General features: G+C 37.3%; 2 protein-coding genes across 6 annotated transcripts in view; one reads left to right on the plus strand and one right to left on the minus strand.

Moving 5' to 3' along the window:
• Positions 1-8,312, plus strand: part of UBE2E1 (ubiquitin conjugating enzyme E2 E1) — a 61,711-nt gene extending 53,399 nt beyond the window's left edge. Inside the window, exons 3-5 of the mRNA XM_006905696.3 lie at positions 4,244-4,376; positions 6,467-6,614; positions 7,550-8,312. Coding sequence (XP_006905758.1) covers positions 4,244-4,376; positions 6,467-6,614; positions 7,550-7,647 — 379 coding nt within the window. The 3' untranslated portion in view covers positions 7,648-8,312. The remainder of the gene's footprint in view (positions 1-4,243; positions 4,377-6,466; positions 6,615-7,549) is intronic.
• NKIRAS1 (NFKB inhibitor interacting Ras like 1) overlaps positions 5,299-18,990 on the minus strand; it is a 38,121-nt gene continuing 24,429 nt past the window's right edge. For 2 of the 5 annotated variants that reach the window (XM_015597261.2, XM_025039021.1), the window contains 2 exons: positions 10,153-10,260; positions 5,299-5,956 (listed from right to left, as the gene is read on the minus strand). In XM_015597261.2, coding sequence (XP_015452747.1) covers positions 5,810-5,956; positions 10,153-10,260 — 255 coding nt within the window. In that variant the 3' untranslated portion in view covers positions 5,299-5,809. Of the gene's footprint in view, positions 5,957-9,131; positions 10,261-18,990 lie in introns of those variants that run through there. The other 3 variants (XR_001517820.2, XM_015597269.2, XM_006905697.3) reach the window with 3 other exon arrangements.

Genomic DNA, 18,990 nt, shown 5'->3' on the forward strand with positions numbered 1-18,990 from the left:
CTGAAAGCTAATTACAAACAAGTGATTTGGATTTCTAGTTATATTACAGGTGACAAGCTGTAAAATATTAAAGCTTATTTTCTGAATTGGTTGTCCTACTTCCAGTAACTTGTGCCAGTGGTTCCCAAATGCCCCCTGCTCAGAGATCACCAGGGGAGCTTTTGAAGTATAGATTCTTGGGTTCCCCTCTGGATATTCTTAACTCAGTAGGCCCGGGATGAGGGGTCATAAATCTTTAATTTTTAAAGTTCCATACGATCTGCTTGCAGTGGCATGTTGTTAAACCTTAGTTCTTCTTTTCTATACTAAGGGGCCAGCAGAATTGGGCCCATGCCGACATGTCATCTCTAGGGTTAGACTGACTTTACTATTAGTTTTTTTCTAGGTCTTTTAGTATCACCAAGCTATGAGAAAAAGTGTACGGTTCTGATCACTAGGAGGCAGCTTGGACTGCTGCCTACAGTACTATCAGATGGCCTAGCTTCTCCTTGGCCTTCGTTCCCCAAAAAGAGGAGTTCAGAGTAGCCTTTTGCCTTTAAGTCTTAGATGCATGATCTACATAAAGGAGGATAGCTCATCTTTGTATCTGCAATGTCTGTGTTAATGTTGTCTCCTTCCACGTAGTCCACTTGTCCTTTAACTCCAGTTTGGTAAACAGGCGTCACAGCTGTATCAGCCAGTGTCTGTAGATTTTCTGCCCAAGTACATATGCTGTATGCAAACATACAGGCAGGGAGGAGACTTCAGGTGACCGAGGACCGGTTCTGATAGGATATGAAGCAGTAATCAGGGTAGTATCCTTTCAGTAGTGAGGTTACTAGAGGGATAGGGCTGATCAAGAGCTCTCCCTATATCCCACCTTGAGCTAACTATGGTTGGATGTCATGTAAAAGTAGGAAGCCGCCTTTTTAAACTCAAAGATGATCTCCGCACATGGCCTCATATTAGAGACAGTGTTAAATGATCTTTTTCCATATATATATACAGTCTAAAACAAGTTTTTAATAGTTCTTGGGATTACCTCTCACAAGTTGATTTTAAAGAACCGTACTATTTGAGCCAGTGGGGTTAATTAGTAACAATGATGATCGCTACCATTTATAATGATACTGGAGGCCTGTTGCTCTCTATAGAGGTGTTCTTTCCCCTCTTCCTAATCTTAATTCTCAAAACATTCTTGTTGGGGTAGGCGGTGCCTCTTGGCCAGCACTTAGTATTTTTTTTCTTATAACCCATATTTATTCTCCATTTTTGGCTAATAGAAGTGTGGTACACTTTTTTTTTTATTGTTGTTACATAATTATGTTTATGTTGGGTACTTGATTCCTTAACTCCCTTCTGTATACTTTTTCTGAACTTGAAACTGAAAGCTAATTACAAACAAGTGATTTGGATTTCTAGTTATATTACAGGTGACAAGCTGTAAAATATTAAAGCTTATTTTCTGAATTGGTTGTCCTACTTCCAGTAACTTGTGCCAGTGGTTCCCAAATGCCCCCTGCTCAGAGATCACCAGGGGAGCTTTTGAAGTATAGATTCTTGGGTTCCCCTCTGGATATTCTTAACTCAGTAGGCCCGGGATGAGGGGTCATAAATCTTTAATTTTTAAAGTTCCATACGATCTGCTTGCAGTGGCATGTTGTTAAACCTTAGTTCTTCTTTTCTATACTAAGGGGCCAGCAGAATTGGGCCCATGCCGACATGTCATCTCTAGGGTTAGACTGACTTTACTATTAGTTTTTTTCTAGGTCTTTTAGTATCACCAAGCTATGAGAAAAAGTGTACGGTTCTGATCACTAGGAGGCAGCTTGGACTGCTGCCTACAGTACTATCAGATGGCCTAGCTTCTCCTTGGCCTTCGTTCCCCAAAAAGAGGAGTTCAGAGTAGCCTTTTGCCTTTAAGTCTTAGATGCATGATCTACATAAAGGAGGATAGCTCATCTTTGTATCTGCAATGTCTGTGTTAATGTTGTCTCCTTCCACGTAGTCCACTTGTCCTTTAACTCCAGTTTGGTAAACAGGCGTCACAGCTGTATCAGCCAGTGTCTGTAGATTTTCTGCCCAAGTACATATGCTGTATGCAAACATACAGGCAGGGAGGAGACTTCAGGTGACCGAGGACCGGTTCTGATAGGATATGAAGCAGTAATCAGGGTAGTATCCTTTCAGTAGTGAGGTTACTAGAGGGATAGGGCTGATCAAGAGCTCTCCCTATATCCCACCTTGAGCTAACTATGGTTGGATGTCATGTAAAAGTAGGAAGCCGCCTTTTTAAACTCAAAGATGATCTCCGCACATGGCCTCATATTAGAGACAGTGTTAAATGATCTTTTTCCATATATATATACAGTCTAAAACAAGTTTTTAATAGTTCTTGGGATTACCTCTCACAAGTTGATTTTAAAGAACCGTACTATTTGAGCCAGTGGGGTTAATTAGTAACAATGATGATCGCTACCATTTATAATGATACTGGAGGCCTGTTGCTCTCTATAGAGGTGTTCTTTCCCCTCTTCCTAATCTTAATTCTCAAAACATTCTTGTTGGGGTAGGCGGTGCCTCTTGGCCAGTTTGGGCCCTACTCTTCTCATTAGCCCCTATTTTTTTCTTTTTCCATTTACCAAAATAATTATTTTTCTCATTTTTTTTCTTCTCTTAATCCCATTTCTGAATGCCTACAGCTTCATTCACCAGAACTATTTCTGACTGCTCATTGTAAACTTTGTTCACTATGAAATTATTTCAAACTCTTAAATTCTTTAGCTAAAAATTCCTTTAAATTTCTAGACATGATTTGTCTGTAGTTTTTGTAGTAAAAGCCCATTTTCTTGGGAATCCCCATCTGTAGCCAGTGTTCAGCTGGCATCATGACATGGTTATTCTCTTAAATTCCTTTCTGGATGCATGAGAAAGGCTACTTTGGAAGTGATGGCAGGAAAAGCATTAGGATCTTGACTCTGGCTCTTTATTTTTATTGCTCTCCCTGACATCAGTGTCTATCAGCCAACATCAACTCTTTGGTAATTATCTCCCTTCAGTCCACGATCAAGGCACCTGCAGATTTGGTGTCTGGTGAGGGCCTGCTTCCTGGTTGACACATGGCTGCCTTCTCATTGTAACCTCACATGGTGAAAAGGGGTCATTAGCCACCATTCTTTTGTCTATATTTTCTCCTTTATTTTTTGCCATATTTTTGATACCCCAACTTTTGATTCTTTCTGGTTTTCTTTTATATCATTTTTGTTATTTGGCTGACATATATATGATCCTTGAAGCAGCTGTTACTAGTTAGGTTTGAGAATCTGAGATGAAAATGTGTGAAGTTAACCACTGTATACCATTACCCATGTTTGACATTCGTGAGGTCTTTTAAATTAATAACTAAGACCATTTCCCAATCTTTGTCCTTTCCTCTCTTTTCAATACCAGAGTATTACACTTACTTGTTTGGGTGGATATTTTAAGCTCTTCATAGGTCTTAGAGGGCAAATATTTTTATATTTTTATTAATGATTATATCTTTGAATGCACTCTAAGGCAACACAGTGCTTTGCAAGGTTAATATGGCCAAATTATGGTGTAACTAAATGTAAGTAACAGTGATATAACAGGCAAGGGATAGATTAACTTCCCAATCATAATATTTAGAGAACCTGATTATAGAATTTAATATATATTGAAATAAAAACTGAATAACTTGTAATTGGATGCATTCTCCTCCTCCCACCGAACATGGTTTATAATGTAAAAAGTACTGCAATCTATTGTATTCCTTTTAGGGTAAGATAATAGAGATGCAAGTGCAAGAAAGTAGAGCCTCAGTCAGGTCAGAAATGAAACTCTTGTGCTTTAATGGTCATTAGAAGTGATATAGCTGTGAGCAAAAAAACTGCCATAATTAGTTGCTAATTTAATGCAGTTCTGTGTGCTGAGAAGTGTTTGTCTTTTTTTGAAGCATTGTTTCCATTTTCTTAAGATGTGTCAAGGAGAATTGAGGAATTTCTTGCTTATTCACAGCTAGGTAGGCTAAGAATGGGTTGGCTCAACATTTTTTTTACCAATTTACTTGACCTAAGGCTGGTGGGTTTGTTGCAGTCCTGAATCATGTCTCAAAGATAGTTCTGTTTTGTGGCGAGAATCCACACATTAAACAAAAAGGGAGAAGAGAGGGGAGCTTTCTCCCTTTTTTGATACTTTGTAAAAATTGGACCATCTGTTTATCTTTTGATATATTATTTCACAGTGCTGGTCCCAAAGGTGATAACATCTATGAATGGAGATCAACCATTCTAGGCCCACCGGGATCCGTGTATGAGGGTGGTGTATTCTTCCTTGATATCACTTTTACACCAGAATATCCCTTCAAGCCTCCAAAGGTAAGAAATTACCCAGATTTATACTAAAATTTACATATTCCCATGAGAGAGTACTGAAGCTTTTAAAAATGAGTTTTTATTCAGAGTAGATTTGTATTATACCTTAATGAACCTCTTAAGTACCATTTGAATGTACATTCAACACTTTATTGGGTTGACGTCCCCTCATTTGGCAGAGGTCTTTTCTAGGAGTAAGTGCTTGGTTTGATCCTGCTACAGTAGTCCCCACTTACTCACAGGAGATGTGTTCCAGGACCCCCAGTGGATGCCTAAAACCACAGATAGCAACGAAACCAGTGGATGCCTAAAACCACAGATAGCAGCGAAGCCTACACACACAGTTGACCCTTGAATAATGTGGAAGTTGGGGTGCCAATCCCCCCTGTGCAGTTGAAAATCCACATGTAATTTTTTTGGCTCACACAAACTTTACTAATGGCTCACTGGAACCCTTACTGATAACAGAGTTAACGCATATTTTGCATGTTACATGTCTTATATCCTGCATTCTTAAGCTAGAGAAAATATGTTAAGAAAATGGTAAGAGAAAATATTGACTGAAAAAAAAAACCGTTTGTAAGTGGATCCATGCAGTTCAAACTTGTGTTCAAGAGTCAACTGTGCTGTTTTTTCCTATACGTACATGTAACCTATGATAAAGTTTATAAATTAGGCATAATAAGAGATTAACAAGAATAACGAAACATCGATTATAACAATGTGCTGTAATAAGTTATATGAATGTGGCATTATTGAGTAAAATATGGGTTACTTTGAACACAAGCAGTACAATACCTCGATAGTCTATTTGATAACCCAGATGGGAAGGTGGTATATATAGTGTGGATATGCTAGACAAAGGGATGATTCACATCCCAAGCGGTACTGTGCGAGATTTCATCATGCTACTCAGAACAGCACATGATTTAAAACATGAATTGTTTATTTTGGAAATCTTTAATATTTTTGGACTGCAGTTGACTACAGGTAACTGAAATCAAGAAACCGCGGATGGGGGTGGGGGCACTCCTCTACAGCAGTCCGGTAACATAGCAGCCCAGAATTAATCCCCTACTTTCCACTCAACAAAAAGTTTCTGAACAGTTAAAAAGTGGTGTCAAAATAACCATGCACTAAGACAGTAAGAGAATCAGAGTCTCCTACCAAAGCCTTGGATTCTGCTCCTTGTCATCTTTTGGTCTTGTTCAAATTCTCACCTCTAGGCTTTGGGAAATCACTTATCTCCTGTAACAGTCATCAATCTATGATTCTCATTCACAGTGTTAGAAGGAAAGCGTCTTCTTGGGGTTGGGGGTAGATTACATGTACAATTGCAACAGCAAGAAGTGACTGAAAGTCTGTCATTAAAGAAAAAAGTGGTAAAGTTGTAGGTTTTTACTTTGGAATGATTCAGAGTATTTCACAAACAAAAATTAGACCAAACAGAATCGCCCAGGCTTCTGTGATCTATGTTTATTATTGTCAATTGCTGTGGTCCTTACCCATCTTTGGCTCCTCTCCTGTGGAGACTCCATTATAGTGAATTTCTGTGATTTACGTAGACAGGATATCTGCGGGAGCTGATGTAAATTAAAGGTCAGCACAGAAACAAATCTCATCTTCAAATTTTTTTTACAGCTTTTTGGGGGTGTGATCATTGTTTGCTAAGCATTTTGTTTAACTGTATTTTAAGTACCCACACTATTGCACCTCTGATTTTGTTTCTAAAGCATACTTTGAGGCCATGTAGTACTACCAGCTAACACAAGAGGTCAGCAAACAATTAGCTATTCAAACTTGGAAATGTTAGCAAAATACTTAAAACATTAAAATTGCTAAAGATGAATTCAAGAAATATTGAAGTTACTTTGCTATTTGTTGAGGGATATTACTTTTTAAATGAAATTGACAGTCCCTGAGATTGTATCAACATATACTTTTTAATCTCTTAATCTGAAATTTATTAGTCTCAAACTCTTACCATCTTTAAACTGTTACTTTATTTATATTTTTTAAAACTATTTCTTTAAAAGTTTTTATAGTATAAAGCTTTATTATTGGATGTTTTTTGTTTAACACTTATTTTTTAGGTTACATTTCGGACAAGAATCTATCACTGTAATATTAACAGTCAAGGAGTTATTTGCTTGGACATATTGAAAGATAATTGGAGCCCAGCACTAACCATTTCGAAGGTCCTCCTTTCTATCTGCTCACTTCTTACAGACTGTAATCCTGGTAAGGTTAATGATTCCTCACTTTTATTCTTCCTCATCCAAATAATATCTGTTTTCCACATAAACCTAAGGTACAGATTTCATTTTTCTACCAGCTTTCAAAGGACAAATGTAATTGCTTTTCAAAGATATTTTTAATCAAGTTCAATCTACTAGTTGGAATATGCAACTTCACCATTGATATATTCTAGGAACAAGTTCAAACAGAAGGCTACAGTTTGCTATAGTTTTTCACATTTTCCATTCTCTCTCTTGCATATTTCTCATATGGTTCTCTTAAACCACATACTTCTAAATGTTGAGTCATTTGCCTGTTTAACCTCACCTGGGTCTATAGATTCATTGAGCACTTGCCCTCTAGCTGGTTACTGAGGCGGTGTTCAATTTCCTTTATTAAAATTTTTTTCTCCAAATAAACCAAATATAAAAGATTCTATTTAGGATTCAGAGAAACGCTGTACTTAATTGGAGTCCAGGCTCTCTCTGGGTAAACAGTGTAGAGGTAAACGGTGTTACACTGCAACAGCCTCCAGGACTTCCGGTGTTCAGTGTCATTGCTGCCACTGAGAAAGGTCATGTGAACACAGCTGGATGTGCATTGTAGTCTGGAGCCTTGATCATTCTAGTTTATTGAATTTACCCTAACATACAACGACAAAAAAAACTCTGGGTGGCGTTTGGGCGAGGAATGGAATGAACTAAGGAGATAAAGCCAGACCAGTACTAAAAGCCTAAGTATTCTATTTTGATAAGAATTTTCGCTCCTGCATTGCTATGTTTTTTAAAGTACCTGGAATGGTGGAGTGGTGTATCAGAAATGGATTTGATCACAAATACTTGGTACAGTTCTTCCTAAGCTATAAGCTGTCACTAATTTGCTAAAATTTAAAATGTCCTTTTCCTTTCTCCAAAGTAATCTACATTCTTTTCTTCCAGCCGATCCCTTGGTGGGAAGTATTGCCACTCAGTATATGACCAACAGAGCAGAACATGACAGAATGGCCAGACAGTGGACCAAGAGATACGCTACATAAATTGGGTTTTCACAATTCTTACCTTATTTGTCACAGAGAGCTGCTTATGATTTTGAAGGGGTGGGGGAGGGTGGGAGTTGGTAAAGAGTAGGGTATTTCTATAACAGATATTATTCAGTCTTATTTCTTAAGATTTTGTTGTAACTTAAGGTATCTTGCTACAGTAGACAGAATTGGTAATAGCAACATTTAAAATTGTCATTAGTTCTGCAACATTAGCTGAAATGTAGTACAGCGAAGAATAGACATTTGGGTTCAGTTGCTTGTAGTCTGTAAATTTAAAACAGCTTAATTTTGTACAGGTTACACACATGGCCATTTATGTGAAGTCCTTCAGGAGTACATACATTTTTGTTTATAAAAAATTAGAACTTGTTTGCCCTTCTTGGAAGAGAACATGGATATTTACGTTTTTAGAGATTGTCATCTCATGTCAATGGACACACATCAGGAAATGAATAGTTATGTGTTTTATTTTATATGTCAATCTACTTTATTGTGAAAAGATTAGAAATTTGAATCAGGACTTGTGAAAACCTGTAGTAAAATACCTTAAGCTGTTAACTGTAAAGCGTGGAATAGGAGTTGCTCATTGAATTGGTTATATGTTGTGGACTACTTAAGTCTGCATTTGTTACTGTGCTAATAAACAATATTAAAACAAACCAGCCAGTGTTGCTGTGTTCATTTACTTTCTTTTGCTTTTGTAATTTGCAGGTTCTTTTAAACTTGATAGATCTTTACTCCTAAAAGCAACGTAGTAACTATAGACTGAATGAACTGGTATCATTTATCAAGCACCTATTAGGATTGGTATGTTACTCTAATTTATAGCAGTCTTGTAGGATAGATTTTGAGGTGCCTTGGAAAAGGTCTTTCAAAGATGAACCCTACCTCATCTTTTTAAAAGCATTTCTAAGTTGCAGATGCTATGATGACAAGTACGTGAGAAATGGGTTCTCTTGTGGCTAAATTAGTACAGCCACATTAGAGCAGTGCCTAAGTGTTTATATCTATAGAATGCAGTAATTCTATTTCTTTGTATCTATGCCAGAGAAACACCCTGATGCACAGGACAAGGTACATATACATTCATTAAGCATTTAAAAGGAACATGGTAACTATATGCATGCTAAGACAGATCTAAGTTTAGTAGGGGAAAAAAGCAAACTGCAGGATGATCTAGTATGTTACTTAATAATTATAAAAGTATTTATCCATCTACATAAAATACATAGAAAAAAAGCTAGAAGACCAAATAGTAACCGAGAGAGAATGCAGGGAGTGGCAGTCATATCTGAGTGATCATTTTTGACCTAAAAAATGATGAGAAATTTTGAAGAATTATATGGTAGCGGCACTGATTTATAAGTGTTATATCTCTTAACGTGCAGTTCTTGGCTGGAATTCACAGGACTGAGCTTTAAATTCACTGAACATAGCCTTAAAAGTATTCCATTTAAGATGTTAAAATTTACTAGATGTTTTCACATTTCTTTGCTGAACAGCTTATTCTTTATTTTACATTTAAATCAGTTAACTGCTTTCACATTGAAACCACTAAGCTTGCTTCCTCCTTTTAAAACTAGATACAATATTGTCAATTTGCTAAATATAAGCCCCATTGCTCAGATTTTGCAAAAATCTTCAGAGAACCTTAGCACAAATTCAGATATCTAACTTGAAGACTACCTGTAGTTCAATAGTTTTATGATACATTTTATTCCACATTTCTATATCCAAGAAAGTTTTCCAAAAGGTATAGTATTCTAAGTGGAAAATGGAAACTTTCCTGTCCTTACACGTCTACCAGTTTTCTTAGAGAAGGAGGAAACAGTCTGAACATATTTATACCACCTGCTACCTCAAGTCATGCTACACATACAATGTGAACAAAGCGGTATCATAGGTTTTGTTCAATTTAGCAGGATCTCCACCAGATAAAATTTAGTACCCAAATTGTTTGTGATCCAGTTTGGACATACCAAAAAATGTCATTTTATAATCCTAGGCATTAGATGACTGGTGAATTTTTTTAAAATGAAGTTATGTTTGAGCTAACAGTGCATAAAGTTATACAGAATAATAGCTTCTGAAACAGGTTAAGGGGGGGGTCGCTACTCATAGGCACAAATATAAATAACGTGCAAATATCAGGGACAAATTTCAAGCATCTAGAATGCAAATATATTATTTTATATCAGGCAATAGTAATACAGCCCAAATAATTTAATTAAATCCTAAAGTGCATTAAATTACTTCCTTAGGGATTTTCAAAGGACCAAAAGCAGCTACAAATGGCCTATTTTAAATATGTTCACAGACAGTTAAAGGCAATCACTATTCAACAAACAACTGTGGCACTGAGTTTTAGTTCTCAGAGCTAGAGTTCCCTTTGTTTTTCCTCCCAGGCAAAGGAAAGCTGGATTTACTCGGGGGCTGGGAAAGTTTGCTGGCTAATAGAGTGAATGGTTCAATCAGAGTTTTCCGATCTGTAACCGTTACCTCCCACAGTCGCACTTTCTCACTTTTTGCCCATTGCTGTGCCACTTCAGCGTCCACTTGTCTCTGCTCTGAAAGGTCGATTTTGTTTCCTAATACGACAATTGCTACCTGAAAGAAAAATGGATAAAAAGATCACACTTTGCCGACATCAGTTCCTGGGCAAAATGGAGAAATAAAGGAAGTTGTCCCATTTAACTGCTTCAACAAAACTGATTCCTAGATGTGACCTGAATAATAAAATAGTATAGGACACTCCTTAATGCATCTTTGTTTAAAATGGAGATGCTCTGATACTGGCTGCTATGAAACATTTAAAATGAACAATGGGTGAAGTTACTCAATTCAGGTATGTGTGGAAGCTAGCCTTGGAGAAAATATCTAGGATACAGATATTTTGACTTAAATGGATCTGCATTTCAGTTTCACTGTGCCTGCTGTTTGCTGTTTCGCTGTATGTACTTCAGAATACTAGAGGACTCCCAGAGCTGTGAGTTCTGCACCCCTACATCCTCTCTAAATTGAGCTCCCTGTGCTCCAGTTAAAGCCATGCCTTCCTGGCAGGGTGGAAGAGCAGGCCCCGGAGCTCTGCTGTTCCTAGCGAATCTCATACTCCTCCATTTCTTAGCACGAATTCCCTTCAGGCCCTACTGTCATTTTTCATCACCCGGATTTTCATTTTCACATATATCCCCTAGTCTGACCTCCATCTCCCTCTTCTCCTCAACTGCAGAAACTTCCACTTTGCCCCTAGATTTCAACAGAATGTCCCTATATCCCCATCGCTGCTTTGAATGTAATGTCACCTTGCCTACCTGAAACCTGGCTCAGCCCTGCAGTACTCTTGGTACGAGGGCAGGTAGTAGTAGAATGTAAAGTGTCCTTGTCCCTCAGTGCTGCTTCCAACAATGTCCTTCCCTAAAAACCCTAAATCTGGAGGCTGCTGCTATTAATCTCTGCTACCACCTACTACCCACTTTCCACCCGATGTTGCTGTTCATTACAGACCTGGCTCCTGGTCACCCCCACACTACTTTTGTCATAATTCCTAGTGATTTCACTAGCTATGTGAATGACCCTTCGAGTAACTTTGTCTCAGTTCTTTGACTTCACAGATCCGATCATCCTCCTGACCTCAGCCATTCTCACCCATGAACATATCCTCGCTCTTGCCATTATAGCTGCTCCCCTCTCTGATCTCAATTCCAGGGATCCCACTCTGACCTCTGCCTACCTAGTTCACACCTAATACCCGACTACAATTCTAAATACCACAAGGACCTACTGTTTTTATCACTGTCCTTCAACCCCTCATGTCCTCAGTTCCTCACCCAGCTTAGATTATTTTAATTTACTCCCTTGCTGTCATTATACCATTGTATTCACCTGGTAAACCCTCAACCTTGGTTAAATTTAACTGGACTCTGTGCCTACACTACTTACTGAACATGGCTAGAGAAAAACTTGGCTGGTCTGAACGTATGCCTGGCCTCAAGTAAGGTGGTTTTCTCCTGCAAATATATTACATTTCCTCCATTTACTCTGTACCTAGACGTTACCTTGGTCCTCTTCTCCAACCTCTAAACATCTCTTCCTTCTCCCACCATAATCTCAAGTGATGTCCATACTATTTCAGGAAGAAAACTCAAGCAATTAGAGAACTTTCACATGCTTCCATCATACATCTGCTACCTACCATCTTCCACCCGTAGGTGTCCTCTAGAACTCATCCTCAACCTGGACAGGGACGTCACTCCAGCGATTATCCCCTCTCCTGCACCAATTTTCACTTCTCTGTTGAATCATTCTATTAGCATACAATGTTATCTCTCATCTAAATAACAAAATTAACCCTCTCTTTATAAATCCTTCTCCTGGTCCTGTTTCCCTTTATGAGACAACATATTTACCCTCTGACTCAAAACTCTTTCAGAAGCTGTTTCTTGTGTTCAGTTCTCTCACATGCAGTCCAAGCAGACATTGTATCAGTGTTTTACTAAAACTGTTTAGGCCTCCACATTACTAGAGGCTGGCCACTTCACCCTTAGCTTTAAAGTGCCCTACTTCCTCCTTGCCTTCCGGGACACCCTTATCTGTTCTCCTACCTCAATGGCCACTTCTTAGACTCCTTTGCTGGTTTCTCTTCAACTCTCCGACTGGGTAAATATTAAAGTGCTCCAAGGGAACAGCATTTTAGCTAAATTCCTTGCTTCTCACCTTCCAACTGTCTATTGTCAATACAGTAGTCAAAGTGATTTTATAATGACACTCAACCTCATATTAAGGAAAATGAAACTACTAAAATTCCATTTGCAACCAGAAGATTCACAAAATCCAGAAGTTTAACCACACATTATTGTCAAGACTGGAGAAACAGACATTAAGGTAATCTGACATTATTATTTACCCTTTGACTCAAGAACTCCATTTCAACTGCTTGATCTTACAACTATACCCTAAAATGTACAAAATAGTAAACGTATATGATTATTCATCGTAGGAAGTCCTAGCCAAAGCAACTGGGCAAGAAAAAAGGCAACCAAATTGGAAAGGAAAAAGTAAAACTATTTGTGGATGGCATGATTTTATATACAGAAAACCCTAAAGACCGCCAAAACAGAAATAATACAGTAAAGTTGCAGGGTAAAAATCATATATAAAAACCATATACAAAAATGTGTTATGTTTCTATACACATAAGAGAAATGAGAATTCCATTTACAATCACAACAAAAATAAAATACCTAGGTAAAAATTTAAGAAAGAATGAAAAATCTGTACACTGAAGATGAAGGGGACCAAAAGTTTTGCCTTTTGGAATATTAATTTTAAACTGGTTATTAAGAAACAAGACTTAGAACCCTTGATTCCCCCCGCCCCCTCCCCGCCTTTCCTAAGATATTCAGATAGAAAAACGTACTTCAGGAAGGAAACCTTGGCATAATCACCCCAGCATTAGACAAAGACTGAGCAGGAGCCTATTAGTTAGATACCCTGTGTCCCATTGCTTTTGTGTGCCTAGCAAGTATTTGCCCGCCACATGTTTTCTGTTCTTTCTCAACTACGTGTAAGAAAAGTCCATTCTCACTTTTGAAATCTTAAGATCCATTCCCCACCTTCTCTGTCAACAATGTCATATATACTCAATGCTGCCTGTCTTTGGAATTCTCATGCTTATGTGAATTCCCCACATGCATCTATTAAAAATTTGATTTTTTTTCTTATTAATCTGTTAATTTGATTCTAGAAGAACTTAGAAGATGAAAAGATATATATATTTTTTTACCCACCCCACCCCCCATTTTGGTGAGCCAGCCAAGAGAATTCACTGGCTGGGATACTGCTAGCTCCCTGGACTGCTGCAGCTAAGGGATAATGGACATCTCACCACAGTTGGCAGAGATGGTAAGCATTTTACCCCATCTGATGTCTGTGGGGTTTGGTGGAAGTTAGAAGTGCTAAGAGTCCTTTTTTTTTTTCTTTTCTTTTCTAAACTTAGATTGACAGGAGAAATATTTGTGAAACTAGTTTTGGGGCAAACATGACTCTGGGAAAAACTTGGTTTACGTATTCCTGTTTTCTATTAATACCGCTCCTGCCAGAGATGGTCTATTATCTCCACCAGCTGGATTATGTATATGCATCTGGCGAGCAGCTGAATAGGCTGTGGATCCAAGCTTAGTTCATCTTAAACCATATTCTGTTCAAAAGTGGGGAGAAGCACATGATTCCCTATTTTGGAAGAGCTGCTGAAAGACAGGGCTCCCCATCTTTTTTAGGCTAACTCTGCTAATGAACTGTTGGATCCATGAGGGCTGCGTCCTTTGTGCTCTTTATGGAAGCCTTTTGTTTCCTTAGTTAAGCATAAAACGCTTATGGTTTGAGTTGCTATTAAAATCTTACCATCACTGGCCAGGTGATGGATACCCTGAATTGGAAAACTTCTAAACTGAAAAATTTTTAAGAGAGTCCTCATATTGGTGTAATAACTAGCGATTAAGACTCCCTTAATAAGATGGACAGAAATCAGAACAAAAATCAAAAGTCCACTCAGACCTCTTCCTATTCACCTTAAGATATTTGCAGATATTGTAAAAAAGAAAAAAAAAAATTGGGACATTGGAAATACAACTGCCTGGCACTTTAGAGAAAAAGGGAGAGAAGGTGGCCAACTACAAGCCAGGAAGGAGTACTCTCACCAGAAATGAAACTGACCAGTACCTTGTCTTGGACTGCCCCTGCCCCATTAAAGGCGGGGATAAGGTAGACACAAAGAATTATAACTAGTTTTAAGCCTTTCGAATTTGCTGTTTCAGCTTCTTAGGACTTACAGATGCTAATACAAACATTAGGTTAATAAGAGTGGAAAAAAAGGAAAATCAAGAGATTTTGCAACAAGGTGGAAATTTTTAGAACGTTATTATGATAAAAGATTATAAGAATTGGTATATTTGAACAGGTTTTAAAGGATTTAATAATTCTGATCATAAATTTTGCAAAAGTGGAAGCTGATTTTTCAATCTGATAGAAATTTTAAGAAAAAGTTCTCAAGATTTCCCCAGGCCCTCCTACTAGGTAAATCAGAAATACAAATACAATCTGTAACTATCTGAGCCTGAGGAAACTAGAGGGAAAAAAACTGGAGAGGGGGCACTTTTAAAAACACAAGCTGTTTAAGTCTCCCATACCCGACCCTCCACTCCTACTCCCGCCCCCACCCCAGCATACTTAAAAATTGCCAAGGACAAATTAAAAATCTTGGGTATTCCCTACAATTATTAGTAATTCTATTTATGTTTTGATCTGTCTGTGGCATCTGTGTTTGTCTCTTTTATATATGGTATAGTGTTTTCTGCCTATTGATGGTATTACTAGTTTGTAATATCTGACTGGCTTAAAGGAATTAAGTGGTTATATAAATTAAGAAATATAACAGAAACTAATGCGAATCCTTTTCAGGATCACGTGATCTGGGAAAATATTTGACATTAAGCAGGTTTGATTAAATAGACATGTCTTTCAGTTATTAACAAATATATTTTTGTTTCACCTGGGTTTACAAAAATGAGTTCATGCTATCTGTTACAAAATTTGTAAAGAAAACGGCTTAGGTAATAATTGATTTTGAAATCTCATAGAGTTGTTAAGAACTAATAGATATAAATATAAGTATTTTTAGTGCTTCGGCAGCACATATACTAAAAAAGGGGTTTTTTTAGATAAAACTTTTAATCTCCTGCAAAAACTACAAAACATTGTCGAAAGAAAGTGAAGATGACACAAAGAAATGGAAAGATTATCACGTGTTCACGGGCTGCAAGAGTTAACATTGTTAAAACTTCTATATTACCTAAAGCAATCTGATTACAGACTCAATGTAATCCCTATCAAAAATCCCAGTGTCATTTTTCCACAGAAATAAAACAAAAAAAAACCCATAAAATTTGTATTGAGCTACACAAGAACCTGAATTGCCTAAACAATACTGAGAAAAAAGAACAAAGCTAGAGGTATTACACTTCCCAATTTCAAACTATATTACAAAGCTACAGTAATTAAAACAGTACAGTACTGGCAGGAAAACAGACACACTGAACAATGAAACATAATTGAAAGCCGAGAAATAAACCCACACAAATAATTTACAACAAAGGAGCTAAGAACATACAATGGAGAAAGGAAAGTCTCTTCAATAAATGGTATTGGGAAAACTGGTCAGCCACATGCAAAAGAATGAAACTGGACCATTATCTCATACCATACATAAAAATTAACTCAAAATGTATTAAAAACTTGCATGTAAGACCTGAAACCATAAAATACATAGAGAAAAGAAAACATAGCCGCTATGCTTCTGGACATCAGTCTTAGCGATGTTTTTGTGGATGTGAATCCAATGGCAAGGTAAAATAAACAAATAGGACTACATCAAACTAAAAAAGCTTCACACCAAAGGAAACCATCAATAAAAATGGAGCCAACCAAATGAAGAAGATATCTGCAAACGATACTACTGAAAAAGGGTTAATATCCAAAATATATAAAGAACTCAAAACAACTCAACAAAAAACAACCTGATTAAAAAATGGGCAGATGATCTTGATAGATATTTTTTCAAGATAAACAGATGGCCAATAGGCACATGAAAAGACGTTTGACATCACTAATTATAGGGAAAGGCAAATCAAAATGGCTGTTATCAAAAAGACATAACAAGCATTACGATGTGGAGAAAAGAGAATCTTTGTACACTATTGGTGGGATTGTAAACTGGTGCAGTCATTATGGAAGAGAGTATGGAGGTTTCTCAAAAAATTAAGAACTGCCGTATGATCTAGCAATCTTCTTCTGGGTATATTCTAAGAATATAAAAACCATAATTCGAAAAGATATATGCTCCCTGATGTTTACTGCATTATTTACAATAGCTAAGATATGGAAACAGCCTAAGAGTCCATTGATGAATGAATGGATAAAGAAGATGTGGCATATATACACTATGGAATACTACTCAGCCATTAAAAAAGATGAAATATTATCATTTTTGACAACATGGATAGACCTTGAGGTGACAGTATTACATCAAGTGTAATAAGCTAGACAGAAAATAACAAAAACCATATGATTTCACTCATGTGGAATATAAAACAAAAACAAAACAAAAACAAATTCATAGATACAATGGACTGGTGGTTACCAGAGGAACTAGGGGAGGGGTAGGGGAGAGCGAAATGGGTAAAGGGGATTAAATGCATGGTGATGCATGGAAACTGGACTTTTGATGGTGAGCATGCTATAGTGTTATATACCTGCAACTTATATAATGCTATTAACCAGTTACCTCAATATAAATAAATATTCATTGTATATAGTTCATAATAGCAAATGACTAGAAATACCCCTAGTGTTCATCAGTCTGGGACTGGATGAATAAGTATGATACATCTACATCCACACAATGAATATTGTTAAAAAAAAAAAAAAGAATCTGAGTACTAATATGGAAAGGACTCCAAAATATGTTACATGAAAGATACAAGGTGCAGAACAACATGCTACCTTTGGTGTAAGAAAGAGAAAAATAAGAAAAAAAATATATTTGTTATTCCTACTTATGTATACTTACATTAAGAAAATTTGGAAGGATGCCCCATAACTAGTGAAATGGGAAAATATAAAAAGAATGCACCTGAGGTACAGGAACTCAGTGAGTAAAGACAGAGGTGGGAATTAGAGTTCACTATAGTACTTTTTATATATCATTTTTATTTTTGAACCATATGTAAACATTACCTATTCAATTTTTTAAAAACGAACATGAAAATAAATGTAACCTCAGTCAGATGATGTCATTCCTCAGCTCAAAACTAGTGGCTTCCAATCCAAAGTGTGGCCCTCATCTCCTTCCACACTCTTCCTAGCCTACTCTGGCCTCACTGCTGTTCCTGAACATGACAAGCAAACTCCTGACCCAGACCCTTGCACCACCGAGTCCCTAGTCCCTCCACCTTGAGTACTCCTCCTCCACACGTCAGCTGGGCTCCCTCCCTCACTTCCTTCAAATCTCTGCTAAAAGTCACCTCTCAGGGAGACCTTCCCAGATCACCCTACAGGAAGTAGTACCCTCATTCCCCACTATTTTACTTTTCTGCATAGCGTCACTCTTCATAATGTATATCTGTTCATTGGCTCTCCCCCACTCATCCCCGAAATAGAAGCTTTATGGGAACAGGGACTGTTTTTTTGTCTATTATATTCCCTGCACCTCGCCTAGAACAATGCCAGGCACAATAAACACTTGCTCAATGAACGTGCTTCTTAAATCCCTGTAAAAACCATATGAGGGAGATACTATTATTATCCCCATTTTACAGATAAGGAAACTGAGGCAGAAAAGTTGAGGTGCTGAGCCAAGATTCAAGTATCAAGTATATGAGTGTTCACTGAACTAGACTTTCAACTTTGTGGTGGACTGGGAGGAGAATCGGGAGGATACTCCAGAAAGTAACAGCATTTATCTGTTAAGATGAGAAAGAAGGAAAACAGTCGGAAGGGAGCATTCAATTTGTTTTACATGATTTTAAGACTGAACCTTATGAAAATTGGTATTTATTCACAAAGTAAATAAGTATTCAAAATAATAAAAATAAATATCAACAACCCAGATGTCCTTCAACAGGTAAATGATTAAACTTTGGTACATACATACCATGGAATACCATTCAGCAATAACTTGGATGACTTTCCAGGGAATTATACTAAGTGAAAAAATATATACTGTATCATTCCATTTACATTAACACTCTTGAAATGAGTTAACATATCTAGAAATGAAAAACAGATTAGTGTTTGTCAGGGATTAAGACGGGGGTGGCAGTGGGAGGGAAGTGGGTGTGGCTATAAAATGGTAATGTGAGGGATCCTTGCAGTGATGGAAATGTTCTGTATCTTGACTGTATAAACGTCAGTATCTTGGTTGTGATGTTGTACTATAGCTTTGCATGATGCTGGCACCAGGCGAAACTAGATAAGGATCTCACTTATTGCATGTGAATATACAATTCTCTCAAAACAAAAAGTTTATCATAAGAATAAATAAAATATAAATATCTAGGTTAAAAATATCTAGCCAATGCTGTTAACCAGTACATTATGTGATGTACTCCTGGATGATAAGGAGTCAGCCATGTGAAGATCTGGAAAAAGATCTGTGGTAAGAGAGTTCCAGGCAGGGGAAACAGTAATTGAGAAGGACCTAATAGGGGAACAAAATTATCATGTTGAAAAAACAGAAAGTAGACCAATGCCAGTGGTGTACAGTGACAGGGGAATAGAATGATA

The sequence above is a fragment of the Pteropus alecto genome, unplaced genomic scaffold (assembly GCF_000325575.1).
Source record: "Pteropus alecto unplaced genomic scaffold, ASM32557v1 scaffold10, whole genome shotgun sequence".
NCBI classification, from domain to species: Eukaryota; Metazoa; Chordata; class Mammalia; order Chiroptera; family Pteropodidae; genus Pteropus; species Pteropus alecto.